The sequence below is a fragment of the Botryllus schlosseri genome, chromosome 6 (genome assembly GCF_051294905.1).
Source record: "Botryllus schlosseri isolate E-star chromosome 6, Bs_hap1, whole genome shotgun sequence".
In the NCBI taxonomy this organism is placed as follows: Eukaryota; Metazoa; Chordata; class Ascidiacea; order Stolidobranchia; family Styelidae; genus Botryllus; species Botryllus schlosseri.
In genome coordinates, this window is record NC_137241.1 from 21,970,596 (window position 1) to 21,984,378 (window position 13,783).

The 13,783-nt window shown below is 40.3% G+C and overlaps 1 protein-coding gene across 1 annotated transcript; it reads right to left on the reverse strand.

Moving 5' to 3' along the window:
- Positions 1-793: 793 nt before the first annotated feature.
- On the reverse strand, positions 794-4,911 carry LOC145440372 (uncharacterized). The gene is made up of 4 exons (XM_080317965.1): positions 3,869-4,911; positions 3,511-3,615; positions 2,637-2,808; positions 794-1,085 (listed from the first exon to the last, which is right to left on the reverse strand). Exons 1-4 carry the CDS (start codon positions 4,800-4,802, stop codon positions 911-913), a joined length of 1,386 nt encoding a protein of 461 aa, XP_080174091.1. The 5' UTR covers positions 4,803-4,911; the 3' UTR covers positions 794-910.
- Positions 4,912-13,783: the final 8,872 nt, after the last annotated feature.

Here is a 13,783-nt window from a genome sequence, read left to right on the forward strand (position 1 = left end):
TCGCATCGACTCCTTTCTTTCCTTTCATTGTATCGCAGTCTTTTGTTGTTTTGTAAGGATAGTTGTTAACACTAAACAGAACTGACTAGACTACCAAAGTCAAACAATATATGAAATTCGAAATAACAGCGATTATAGTTCAGAATTCGAATCAGTTCACGATAAAACTCATTTTGACACTGCGAAACCATATTATTCGTCGATAAACGGCCCTGAAAGTGGTGAAATATTGTGAATAAGGTTAAAGTTATGGTGGTTACACTAAACAGTTAGGCCTATAGGCGATCTGACCTGTTAAGATTAGTAAAATCTAGTCAGAAGAAATTCTTTCTAGGAATAGAGAACTTCGACTGTGGTTTGGTTTACGTCAGGTTGAGCGCATACTTCATGACCGCAGGTTCGCCAAAGTCTCAAGAGGCCCCTATCGGTTATTATACTTTTGTTTGCAAATTTAAGTCAGTACATGCCTAAAATTAAAGTAAATCACTAATCACCACACGTCAACTCGTAAACAGAATTTTGATGTATTATCCATGGAAAAGGGTAGTTTTATAGCAGGCCTACCTACTTAATCAACCTAACTTCATGTCAGGTTTACGAGTATCTGGCTTCATTAAATCCAGCGCCAGGATATCAATCACATCAAAACCTGATTACCAATATCGACGTCAGTTCAAGCAATGAAATTAAATCAAACCCTTGGCCGATTCCTTATGCATCATCCGAATTTCCCCAGATTGACTGAATAGACATTTCGGAGCAGTTCAAATCGGAACACGAACGACAATACACGAAGAGTTGATTAATTTATTGCACAAATAAACGTTTCTATAAATATTGTAAAAATACCACACACTCGAAAAAGTCCAAAATTGCAGACATCCCACCAACAAAGTCAGACCCCCAACAGTTAGCTACGTTCTTCCTTTGCGTCATAATATGGCCCTTCTCCAAGATACTGCTGTATACTCGGCGGCACAGGCAATCTAGGTATCAAGTCGGGAACGACATACTTTCGGATCACCATGCGGCAGGCATATTTCAACGACTTGATTTTGGAGAGCCTGGATGTCGGCGTCAGAAGTCTAAATCGTAAGAAACAGTGTGATTCAAATCAATGCAATGAACTACAAGTCGCCTGATGACCAATAATTTGCGGGAATGTGATCACATACCAATCACTGCCATCTGAAAACGTTGCGACACATTAGCCTGAACTTGGTTTGCAGACAGAGGTCACAAGTGCACGTGGAATTACATTCCTGGTTGAATATCCTAGCATCACGAATAAAGAAATTCCTATCCGATATACCAGTAGATCATAGATGTATGAAAAAAATGACTACAGAAATAGCTCAGAACCTGTTTTATATCTTTATTGGGCAAACACAAGTGACAACTGCCTTATAGGCTGAACTATAGAACTAACCATGTTTTGCTATTTGGATTTTGTAAAGTAGAAAGTAGTTTTGAGATATGATTGCATCAATTTTCTGAGTGTAATTGTCATAACAAAGGGCGAGATACCCTTGTATCAAGATAACAGAGTATATTTTCAAAAACTACCGTATGTGTGATGTCATTATTCGTATTGTTTTAGTTGTGGAAGACCGGAATATACAACCTCCGATTAACTGCTTTCTACTTTCTGAAACTACTTACTTCATAACTTTTCATAGCTTATTTTTTACTTCAACTTGAAATAGTTATACATGTCTTGGAAATGGCTACTCGGGGTTTCGTAGATGCTAGGCCAAGGGTGTTGAACATACGCCCCGCCAGACAGATTCATCCGTCCCATGAGGCAATTTTGTGAGTATTTAAAAATTACGTTCAGAGTTTTATGGCAAAATGGACCAAATAATAGCTATTCACAAAAGCGGAAACGCCAATGCGAAACCGTTCTATCTACAATACGTTATGATTTTAATAGTTACACAACGAATATAATTGAATTGAAACATCTTTGGTCGCACTTCTTCGTACCTTACTCCGACACGAAAGGCCCCAGCACAGTCTCCAAAGAAACTCGAGCTGGTGAATTGGTGATATAAAAAAAATCCAACAAAATTTCAAATCATTGTATTTTTGCCAATTCCATTGTTTGCGAAAAACGTTGGTGCTTGAATAGACCCTACATACTCCGTCATAAAATGTATAATAATATTATGCATTGCGTTTATATTATAAAGCATTCCAGTGAGAATGAATGTACCGCATGGATTTGTAGCACATTGGAATCATATGACTGGTACGGCACGAGAGCAATCAAAACTTTTGAATCCGGACCGCAACCCTAGTTGAGTTTGACACCCTTGCCCTAAGCTACTTGTAATTGAGTGGAATTTTATGACATTCCTTCTACTGAAGTGATTTGACCAACTCTAAATGTACATCACGTATAGGTCTATTATATCTGTTCGTCTGTGTCAACTATTGTCACAACTCAAAATATGTCATCATAAATGACAATCGTTGATGTTGGTGTCTATTATATTTTGATACGTTGACCGATGAATAGATTACAAACAGTGAAAGTGTAAGGCTCAGTTCACATGATCAGGAAGGAAATGAGATGAAACGAGCGAGGCAATTATGACGCAGCGATTCGCGACAATATTTTGTCCACAACTCACTGTATTTGCACAGGTGGTTCTCCCATGAATCTCGGCTTCAAGAAGTACAAGAAGCTGCCAGACATGGAATGCTTGACCGCGAGATGAATAAATTGCTGAATATTGGAATGTCTGACGCACTGCGCGGTGCTTTGGCTGACACTTCCTCCTGGTTCATACAGTTGAAATTTACCTGGAAATTGTGATTCATTCAAAGTTTATCAAATTCCTAACGATGCTTAAAATACGAGACATTCAGACTGCATTGTAGTTGGAATATTTATTGATGAATGTCAAAGGGATCGCCAGGGTGTAATCAAATTATGACTAGGAAAGAGATCAGATTTGTACAACAAACTGCTGGGTTTTCAAAAAGCGCGACTCCAAACTGTAACTAGAACTGCACAATTTTCAAAACGCATCACTTTAACTAAAACTACCAACTTTTCAAAATCTGCAACTAGAACTAGAACTACTCACTTTTTAAAATGTATTTCCTGCTTCTCATTTTCAAATTGCTACCTCTGGCGTTGGGGTTGCCCCAACCCCCGAAACGCACGCGCTGGCTACGCAACTGTTAGTAGTGCTGGCTCTGAGCTAGAAATGGCTGCACATTGCACAAGCATCATTCAACAAAACACTGGTATTTCGATTCATAAAAAACAACGACACATACTTTCTAGTTCTTCGGCGACTAATCTTTTTATTCAAATGTGAAACTAGAACTAGAAATACTAACTTTTCAATATCTGCAACTAGAACTAGAACAATTCAAAAAAACGTTGGTTAGTTGACCTTAAACTGACTAAATGAGTGTTTTGCACAAGTCTGAAAGAGATGATACATCAGAAGGGAATATTTCATAGAATAGCTGAAGAATAAATACAAAGCTTACCTTCACAATATTCAACTCGGATATGATGCAGTGTGTTTGTAGTAGAACGAACAGTGATCGTGAGTAGATGTCGTGGGTCTTGACTGTCTCTGACAAGGAAAACACCTGAAAATACAAAGTCATTGATTTAATCTGAACCACGTTTTGATTGACAATGAAATTTTACTAAAACGGGCTTCAACCTACGCTATCGATTTTGAATTCAGCATTTCAATGCATTGAGGTGGTAGAATCGATAGATTTTTCGAGATCCATCCCGTTATTACCTTTTGACTAGTTGATGTGGCCGAATTTCATCAAATATGACAAATGATGGTCTATGGTCAATGTGTCTAATAGACCTACTGTGCTATATTACCATTTCCGTTCGTCCTTGAAAGCAGTTCTTCCGCCTCTTGCCAGCTCATATTTCCCCAATACCATCCGCACTGCTTTAGAAGCAGAAAATTTTTGGCCAAGTTGACTTTGCAGGAATTTTTCATCAGTCCGATATTCAAATCTGGAAAGGCGGCGGTTGGAGGCCGCTCCGGTTGAGGCGTGTTATACGTGGATGGAGCCAGTAGCTCGTGATCCGGCAGTGAATGTCGTCTCGGACTAGAATTCTCATTGCCTCCAGCGTTAGTCAAAGGAGGACTGTGAGCACCATATTGTATCCTCGATCTCGAAGATTGCATATTCAAAGTTTCAGGCAAATTCAGTGGAACGGGAAGATCGGTAGCTTCTACCAACCCGAGCAGATTCTGATCAACACTTTTTCGCAGATTTTCAAAGTATTCGTGGTCTAATCTGTGCCGTTGCTGGATAGCGGCCTCGTTTAAAACACGCGGGGGAAGTGGAGGTGGTAAATCCCGTACAAGCGGAGGGGACGAGTCCCGTTGCGGTGGTTTCAATTTTTGCAGTCGAGGAGGCTTATTGGGTAATGGCGGGGGCCGGAACTGCGCATTGTCAGATGTCAGATTTATACTTTGATACACATGCCGTTGGTTTTTATCGCGCAAAATGTATTTCGGTTTAGGCGGTATATCTGGCTTCACTAGTGAAAATTTGGGCTCTTGATCTGCGTGTCCATTGACGATTTCAGGAGACTGGTAACTAACCATCTCTGCTTCTCTAGTCTTCACCGGCACAATATCGTGATAAATGTGGCGTCTTTCTCGCTTTTTATATCCATTGTTGGAAAGATTACTCCCCAAATTCGCCTCACTAGTGGCCGGCGTAGAGCGCCTTTCGAGATAATCTGTTCCTTCACTGCAGCTTATCGTTTCTTTAATCTCAGACGACGATTCTGCCATGACCAGAAAAATCAGAAACCTGTCAAAGACTATATCAGGACCACAAGATGTGGTCACAACATTTTTCGATAGTCTTCTGAGTACTCAAACGCAACCTGTTGCACAAATAAAACACAGCGGTATGGTACATATTAATGACTCTACATTCTATTTATATATCATGAATATATTAGGTAGCCTATATATTGTGTACTTATACATAAACGGAATATTTTCAATTCCGAGATACTGAGAACATATGCAAAAATGAATCCACAAAGAAACCAGTTTCACTTTCTCCATAAAAATAAATTTGATTTTTTTTTCGGTCAATAAATCAATGAATAGAGGCAAGATAAGATACCAGTCAGAGACAGTCAGTCAAATATTCCATTAATTTGAAATCAAGTACACAGAGCACAGATGTGATGCTACATACCTACATTTTCCAGACTAAAGTCCAGGCAGTCCTTTATGATAACTCAGTTGGATCATAATAAATATCAATTCCAATAATGATGGTGGTTTCTCTTGAAATAATGCTAAAGTGATTTGAGGCACAATTTCGAGAAATGGATGTTGTTGGTAAATGATTTTATAGCGGTGGTACTGTACTGTAACCGTTACACAGGCTACATGATCAAACATCAGATCATAGCGAATGTGAGCGTCATGAATTGTCTTTCAATCTACAGATATTGTATGAGCGATCACTTCCTGTAAAATGTCATGCTGTGTTAGTGGTGACAAACACACTTACAATAGTAGGTACCAGAGTTGGATCAATTACATTATTTCAGTTCAATTACAATTACAATTACAATTACTTTCATGAATGTTTCAATTACATTACAATTACAATTACTCCATGCTAAAAATATCAAATTACAATTACAATTACTCCTAGCATGCATCAATTACATTACAATTACAATTACAATTACAATTGCTGCTGTTGGACATGTATTGAATAGTCATAAATTCAACCGTGGTCCTTGACAACCGTAGCGTATTTAAGAACAATTCAAGTCTAGTTCAGATTGTGTAGTAATAAATGCGTTGATGTGCGTACATAGTATGCTATGTAAGATGTCACTGTGACGTAATGTAAGCGTGTTTTGTATGCTAGGTAATTATGGCTCACGTAATTGGAAATGTAAAATGTTATTTACCTAATTTCCTATGGGTTAGGATTGAGGATAGGGTGCAGTATGTCGTTGAAAAAGTATTATAATATATGCATGTGTTGGATTTGCGTATATAGTATATAATTAAAGAAACAATATTATTTTTATCGAGGGACGTAGGAATTAGGATGAGGAGTAAAAACAAAACCGTGCTTTGTCAGATAAGACGTTATATAATATCCAGTGGTCTGGTTAGTTAGCCAGACGAAATAACGATGCATCATCGTGATCTGAAATCGTATTGTAGATTGCCAACCCACGGCTAGATGCGCAAGATGTGAGTCACGGATGAATGTACCGACAAACGTACTGAAAAGTCGGCTAAAACCAGCGAACTTTATAGTCCTAGAGCTGGCGATTCATGCGTCCAAATTTGATGCATCTGGTCTTCATCGTAAGCTATTGATGTACTAATTCCGAAAATACAAAATAAAATCTCGTCAGGGCAATGTAACTGCTCCAAAATAGCCGTTTAAGGCCGACTGTTCTGAAAAGTGAGAGCGCTGCAGCAGCATGACTACAACAATTACCAGTTACGCCCATAGCGATTGTTCAGAACAATGCCGATTCCCAGACTTTCACGACTATTTTGGGATGGTACCATTGCCTGGAAATATACTTTTATTGCGGAATCAGTGCGACACTAGCTTTCGATTAGGACCATACATATCAAATTTTGACTCTTGGATCGCCCGCTATGGGACTATCAATTCTGCTGCTTTTAGCCGGCTCAGCAGTTCGCTTCTCGGCGTATTCAATCGTGAGCCACGTGTTGCGAATCCATCGGTTGGTTAGTAATTTAAAAATTGTATGGAATGGCAGCTGAGGCCAGCATAGCGGTAAAAATAAAAATAAACTTCGCCCGCAAGGGCGCGGTCAATGGCTTCCGCGAATGGATCCACCAAATTCCTTGTCGTTCGTTCAAAGAGAATGCATTATAAGTCAATTGTTTTATGTTGTGCTTGTCAGGTCTCAAAAGCAATTTAATGTAATTGAAATTGTAATTGAGCAAAATTTTTGTCAAATTACAATTACAATTACACAAAATAAAAATGCTTCAATTACAATTACATTACAATTACATTGAAAAATGTAATTAATTACATTCAATTACAATTACAAATTACAATTGATCCAACTCTGGTAGGTACCATCAGAAATTGTGTTGAAAATGGAAAAGGGGTACGATAAATCTTATTGGAAGCACAAGGCCTACGAACGCTAAAAAGGTTCAGAAACAATACTATTACTATGGCACAAAAATTATTATAGGACTATTCAAGTTGTTACTGATCAACGCTGACTTGGTAAATTTTTAAATATTCTACCCATAATTGTGGCACATCAAATGCCCTCTAGCTGCAATGTTATAACGCGACAGCTTTGACGATGTCATAATGATAAATCTGTCCTCTCGCAGTCTCGCATGGTGTCTATAACTTGTTATTTTGACAAAATATATCTAGCAGAAATACAATTTTATTCAAATATTCAAATATTTAAAAATGTTATTTTTATAGTGCCAAGCGTGAATAGTACAATCGTAAATTACGTTTTCACAGAGATTGAGGGATGCCAGTCAGCAAGGTACCGTCAAATAAGGCCTATTTGGAAATTATACATTGAATACCCCATTATTATTGATGCTGCGGCCCGCCGTCTCATCAAAAAACTAGGAAATTGGCCCATGAGCAGGACTGGGCACAATGATTCGAGTACTCGAATCTGAATCGAGTAATTATTTTAATGATTTGAGTCGAGTAGCAACAAGACGGTTTTTTCAAGTACTGAAATTATACGCTCCTCGCCACCGAAAGTTATTTTATCAACAAGAATTATAGTTTCGATACCATTTTCCACTGTTCATGTGTTCAAGCCTTGATTGGCGGTATCGCAGCATACGAAACATAGTACAAAGCTACAAACGGTACTGGAAACGAGACATTTCCGAAGTCACAATCCTCCCACAACATTATCGCAAAGTGCAATGAAATCGGTAGGGTCGAAATAATACCAAAGTATCTTCAATGTGATGAATAACAGGCATTATATTCTTTGTGGTGGCATAAGAGGTACATACTACATACTATATATTTCAACATTGACATCTTATATACTATTATTATGTCATAATCAGTGATCATCGAACACTCGACTCAAATCCTAATACGTTGATTCAGAATTGAATCACTCAGGTACTCGATTTTTCCCAGCCTACCCGGGAGCACATTTGAGTTTGACACCACTGGCGCAGGCCATCGATGATATCGTTCGAACAAGACCTATTGCATATGCGATTATTCAAGCCTGTGGAACTAGGCTTGTTGGAGACACGATAAATCAGGCCAGCAACGATTGGGGAGCGCGCAGAGATCAATGACCCAATATTGCAATCATCTCAGCGGGAGATCGCGTCACGTTAGGCCTACATTGTGCCAAGACGAATCTCGCTAATTGGCCGCGCAGCAACACTGATCATACGACTTGTTGAGTTGCAACTAAGCATTAGCGTCAGCACGGTCATTTCAAAAGGACAGGGTTTCGCATTAAGGAGGGGGTTTCGCGCTTCTAAAGGAGAGGCTTCGACCACCAAAACCCCCCCTGGCTACACACCTGCTTAAGTGCAAGTGTTATGTTAGATAAATTACACACGATGATGCAGTACCTCGACAATACTTGTTCAGGCTTAATCTGAGTACATCAGCACTCCACCCTCTCAGAGACATTGCAATACAGTAACCAGGACATAGCATGGTATAGTACAGGGGTGGCCAATTCAAAACAGGTCGTAGGCCACTTTTCGAATTTCGTTGCGGCTGCGGGCCGCATGAATTCAATATCAATATCAAATAGGCCACACAGTTTAGCAACAACATTTTGAAACTTTACATTCGTACAACGATATGCTCTCTAACATAGGCGATGGGCATAATGACCACAAAAGAAGTAATATTTTCTCAAAGCATGGGTGGGCATTCTTTTCAGCCAAAAGTCGGCATGAGACTTACGAACCATTGCACTGGCCACTTAAATGTTGATGTCTATTTTTTAGTCGTCCGGAAGGAACGAATAGGATTAGGTAACGGTAAAAAGAAGACTTACATTACTATGCATCAATATCAATAACAATTACGTCATGAAAAGTCAGTGCAGATGGGCTAGCCTCGCTAGGCTAATGAATGAATTCGGTCAATAATAAGGTTTGTTGGATATATTGTTGGTAGCCTCTTTAAACGTTTGGCTCGTTTGGCCAGGAAATGATTAATCGGCGCTTGGACTAATAAATATCGAGTATTTCAGTGAGCATGCGTCAATCATTTTGTGCAAAGGCTTTATCGCCGACCAGGGATATATATAACTCTATATCCCTGTCGCCGACGATCTTATTATGAGCGCAGACACAAAGTCTCATGTTGAAAGACACGTTCTCTCATAATTGTGAATATAGTTGGACTCATTTCTGTAAATTAATATCAATATCAATAATATTAATATCAAGTCAAATATCTGCCATGAAATATGCTACTTTATTATCACATACGAAGATCTACGAAAAATGTGGATTGCCCCTGACCACGCCAATACGTCGGAATTGCTATTTTAGTAATTAACATCCTAAAGTTTGCGGTCACGCTAATCAAATTTTCAGTTGCTTTTGCAAGTTCACAGAAAATTACCTGGATAATTTATTGTTTGGATATGATAACAAATTTTGAGAACCGCCTCGCGGACCACCCAAAAACCTTCTTGCTGGACACGGGTTGGCGGCCCCTGCAGGGGCGTATCCAGCCGGAAAAAACGGGGGGCACCTTTAGAAAAGGGGGGTGTTTTTAAAAGGAGAGGGTGTTCCTAGTGCTAACAGATTGATCAGGTTAAACGTATGCACAAATGCAGATATTACCACAGTCAGACAATGTTACTCGTGTTTGTGACTTCTTCATTCGCATATACAAAACTAAGTACAACTAAACATAACATTGTAACCCGTTAACGAAGATAACAGCAGAAAGAGAGACATCGAGGTATTTTGACCTTAATTACCAAAGCGAGGATGTTATCACGAAAGTGCGCGCAGATCATATTACAGCACAGCAGGAGATCTCTCCATTTTGCGCTGAAATACGAACACTCGAACAGTGTAGATACGTAAATGAAATATAGTCTGTCCTGGTTTGTATCAATTGTTCAGTCTGTTTTTGCACATGATCTGGATTAATTTTGTTCTAAATCAATATGATACCCACTGTCTGCCAAGATAGTGTAGTATTTTTTGGTGTGTGGAGATGGTAAAGACCAATTAACGCTTGAGCTTGTGCGATTACATCACGTGAATAACAGTGGCCGGCGCAGGCTTAGGCTCGCAATCAAAATGCATTCCTAAATGCGTTTGCGGTGTAAAAGTCACAATTGCGAATTGTCAAGGCAAAGACTATAACTTCTCGTTATTACAACATTACATTGAACATTCATGTAGAACTATCACACGCCGCAAGTCACGGAGCGGCCTAGCCTCCGATGTTTTTACTACTGGCCTAGCGTGTTAAAACAGGACAACAACCTAACTAAATCATCGCAAATTTGATCAATAGCCTACATCAGGGGTGTCAAACATACGGCCCGCGGGCCGCATCCGGCCCGCCAGACCATTTCATCCGGCCCGCGAAGCTATTTTGAAAAATGGCCGTATACTACAGCACATTTTTTACAAATGTTGAGATTTTTTGTACGAAATATTATCATTAAATAATTCCTCAAGATAGCAAATGTCGAGTATGTTCACTCGTCGATAGGCCACATCCGACAGTGGTGCTGTGGCTTCACTGTAGTCACCATCAGCAAGGAAGAGCAGCCAAAATGTAGTTATTCACAAAAGTGAAACCGGCATAGTGACAAAACCAGTAAATGCAGGATACACGGAGAATATAACTGTTGCACAAAACTATAATTCAAATATCTGTGGACGCACTCATAATTTCGCTTATGACTTAACCGCACCTCTGCATACGGAGAAACCCGAATCGCGATACAATAGTAATGAACCAGCTTTAATATATCTCTTGTATTCCTCATAACTCATGCAGAATAAGGTATGTCGTTCTTAAAGCTACTCTTTTGCTAGTTTATATTACCTTATTTAGCCGGCCATAATCCTAATTTTGCTAATTCCATAGTTCTTTAATAAAGTTGTTGCTAGAGTAGAACCCTATGATCCGTTCTAATGTCATATATTATTGAGTAGGCCTAATCATTGAGTATTCAAGCAAAAAACAAGGATTTTGTTTTTTAGTCATTCAAATGGTCCGGCCCGCGAGCGATCAGATCGTTTGAATCCGGCCCGCGACGCATTTCGAGTTTGACACCCCTGGCCTACATGATAGATTCCATATCGGACATTCGATTAGTACAATCTGTTTTGGTACTGTAGGGATCTGCTATCTCTAATGATACATGCCTAGCACGCATGTTCTAAACCAGGGGTTCTCAACCTGGGGGGCGCGCCCCCCTTGGGGGGGCGTGAAACATCTGAAGGGGACGCGAAGAAGTGGTCACTTAAAAACATTTTTCGCGCGGCGTGTTTTTCTCTATATAGACCCAATTTCATATTTTTATTCTCTCATCAACATTCATAACCGACCATACCACGAAACAATCTGTTGGGGTTGCTAGCATCCCGTTTGGATTTTGTGATATGACGATAAGGGGGGGCGTGAAATTTTTCACTATCAAAAAGGGGGGCGTGTCAAAAAAAGGTTGAGAACCACTGTTCTAAACGTTTGTTGATAATAAACTGTTAAACACGAAAACCAACCTGCGCGGTATCGAAATTTCACGGCGTCTAATACGAGTGTTATTCTAACTGGATAATAGCGTTCAGATGAGGCGAGAGAGCCATGTGACGATGTGCTTGTCGGGCTTCTGTAGACGAGAGAACAATACGAGAAAACGGCATCACCCCACTGCATTGTTTGCTCGATCGATGGAGGGATGATGCCGGGCGGCAATATGGGGATTATCGATAAGAAATATTAGATCAATGGAAATAGATTTAGGAAGGGTGATATTCGAGCTTGGAAACGGGGGGGGGGATACCGGACACCCATTAGCCCCCCTGAATACGCTACTGGGCCCCTGTATTTAAGGAACACAAACACAACAAAAAATCATGACATCAATTTAATTTTTTTGAACTCAGAGCTGTGCACGATACCTGGCAACGCTTTGCAGCGAATACGGAGCCGATATTGGGGTTAGCAAGAGCCGAGAGGTGTCACTAGCTGAAAGATCATATCCATGCCCACTTTAAGCTTGATCTTGTGGGGGGGGGGGGGGGGGAGCCCTAAGCCATTTTCTAAGCGTCTTGGTCTTGGCCGTGTTTGGGCCTTTGCACATCAATTTCCCATTCATATCAGCTGATTCTCCCTCGATAAAATGCTGTTGCCATCGTCAAAGCCGTGTTAGCTAATGATGATTCTGACAAATACTTGAATAGTGATGTTGGATGTTGCATGTCGGGTACAGCAGACGCACTTTTACGCAACGCATTAGGGAATGCTTTTTTGATAGTGAGCCTGTGCCGGTCCCTCTTATTCACGAGATACAATCGCACAAGCTCGAACGTCAATTCGTCTTTACCATTTCGGGGGGCTGGTAACTATATAACCTGAAGCTATGCAATTACTTACGTAGCTAGCATTTATACTTATATGTGAGCGATACAGCGTGCCTTCTTGCGTGTATATTTGACTCCATATTCGTTCATCGGTTCAGAATCAATGACCAATGACCACTCAATCGGTATTTCAGACAGCTAGCAGAATGTAATGACGTAAGCATGCCTCATACTTCGAAAAGGCAACTTGACTTGAAGTGTGACTTGACTCGAGTCACCTCCAAAAATCTAGTGACTTGACTTGACTCGAGTCACCTTCGAAAATCGATTGACTTGACTCGAGTCGAGTCAAAATGTGCAATGACTCGAAATGACTCGCGACTCGAAGGTAGTGACTTGATCCCAACACTGGTTGCTACCTATTGTCTTGAGTAACAACATGCATGTTGCACTAATTGCGAATCCGCATCTTACAATCTGAATATTAGCGACCTCTGAGCCTCCCATCAACTATTCGTGCGAGCTCTCAAATAAATGTGATAATCTGGATTAGATCCAAACGCGTCCACTGTTGTTCATCATTACCGCACTGAAGTATTAATATTGCTTGTTGATGCGTAACGAATTATAGGCTACAGCTAGTAAATGGATGGTTGCCAGTAAATTCGGCCCTCGGTAAATTCAGCCAGTGAATTCGGCGATGCCCTCGGTAAATTCGGCCCTCCGACAATAAAATAAAATGTATTACCAACCGTTAACATGAATTAATCACATAATTATGCTAATATTAAGTGATTTGGATGTCAGGGTATGCGTAGATCGCGTAATCGTGGGAGATAGCGCGGATATTCACGGGGCCGAATTTACTCGGTAACCCCCCTGGCTACGCGCCTGGCACACGCGCGTATCAAAAACGAAGACGTCTTTAACGAGGTCGCATCGATTCGCCTGATTACTAATTACTGGTCACAAACAACTTGGGCGTTTGAACATTTCGTACGAGGTGGCCACCACCTCATAACCTCGTAACCTCGTAAGTCGGCGCCTATGTATAGGACTATAGCAGGACTATTACCGAAAAGGTATTAGACACTTCGACGCGTGCTTGAAGACATTTTCGATTTCCTGAAAACGTAGGCCTACCACTGCACTGAGCTATACTCCTAAAGGAGAACGTATGATAGCCTACTACTCGAACGTTGAGC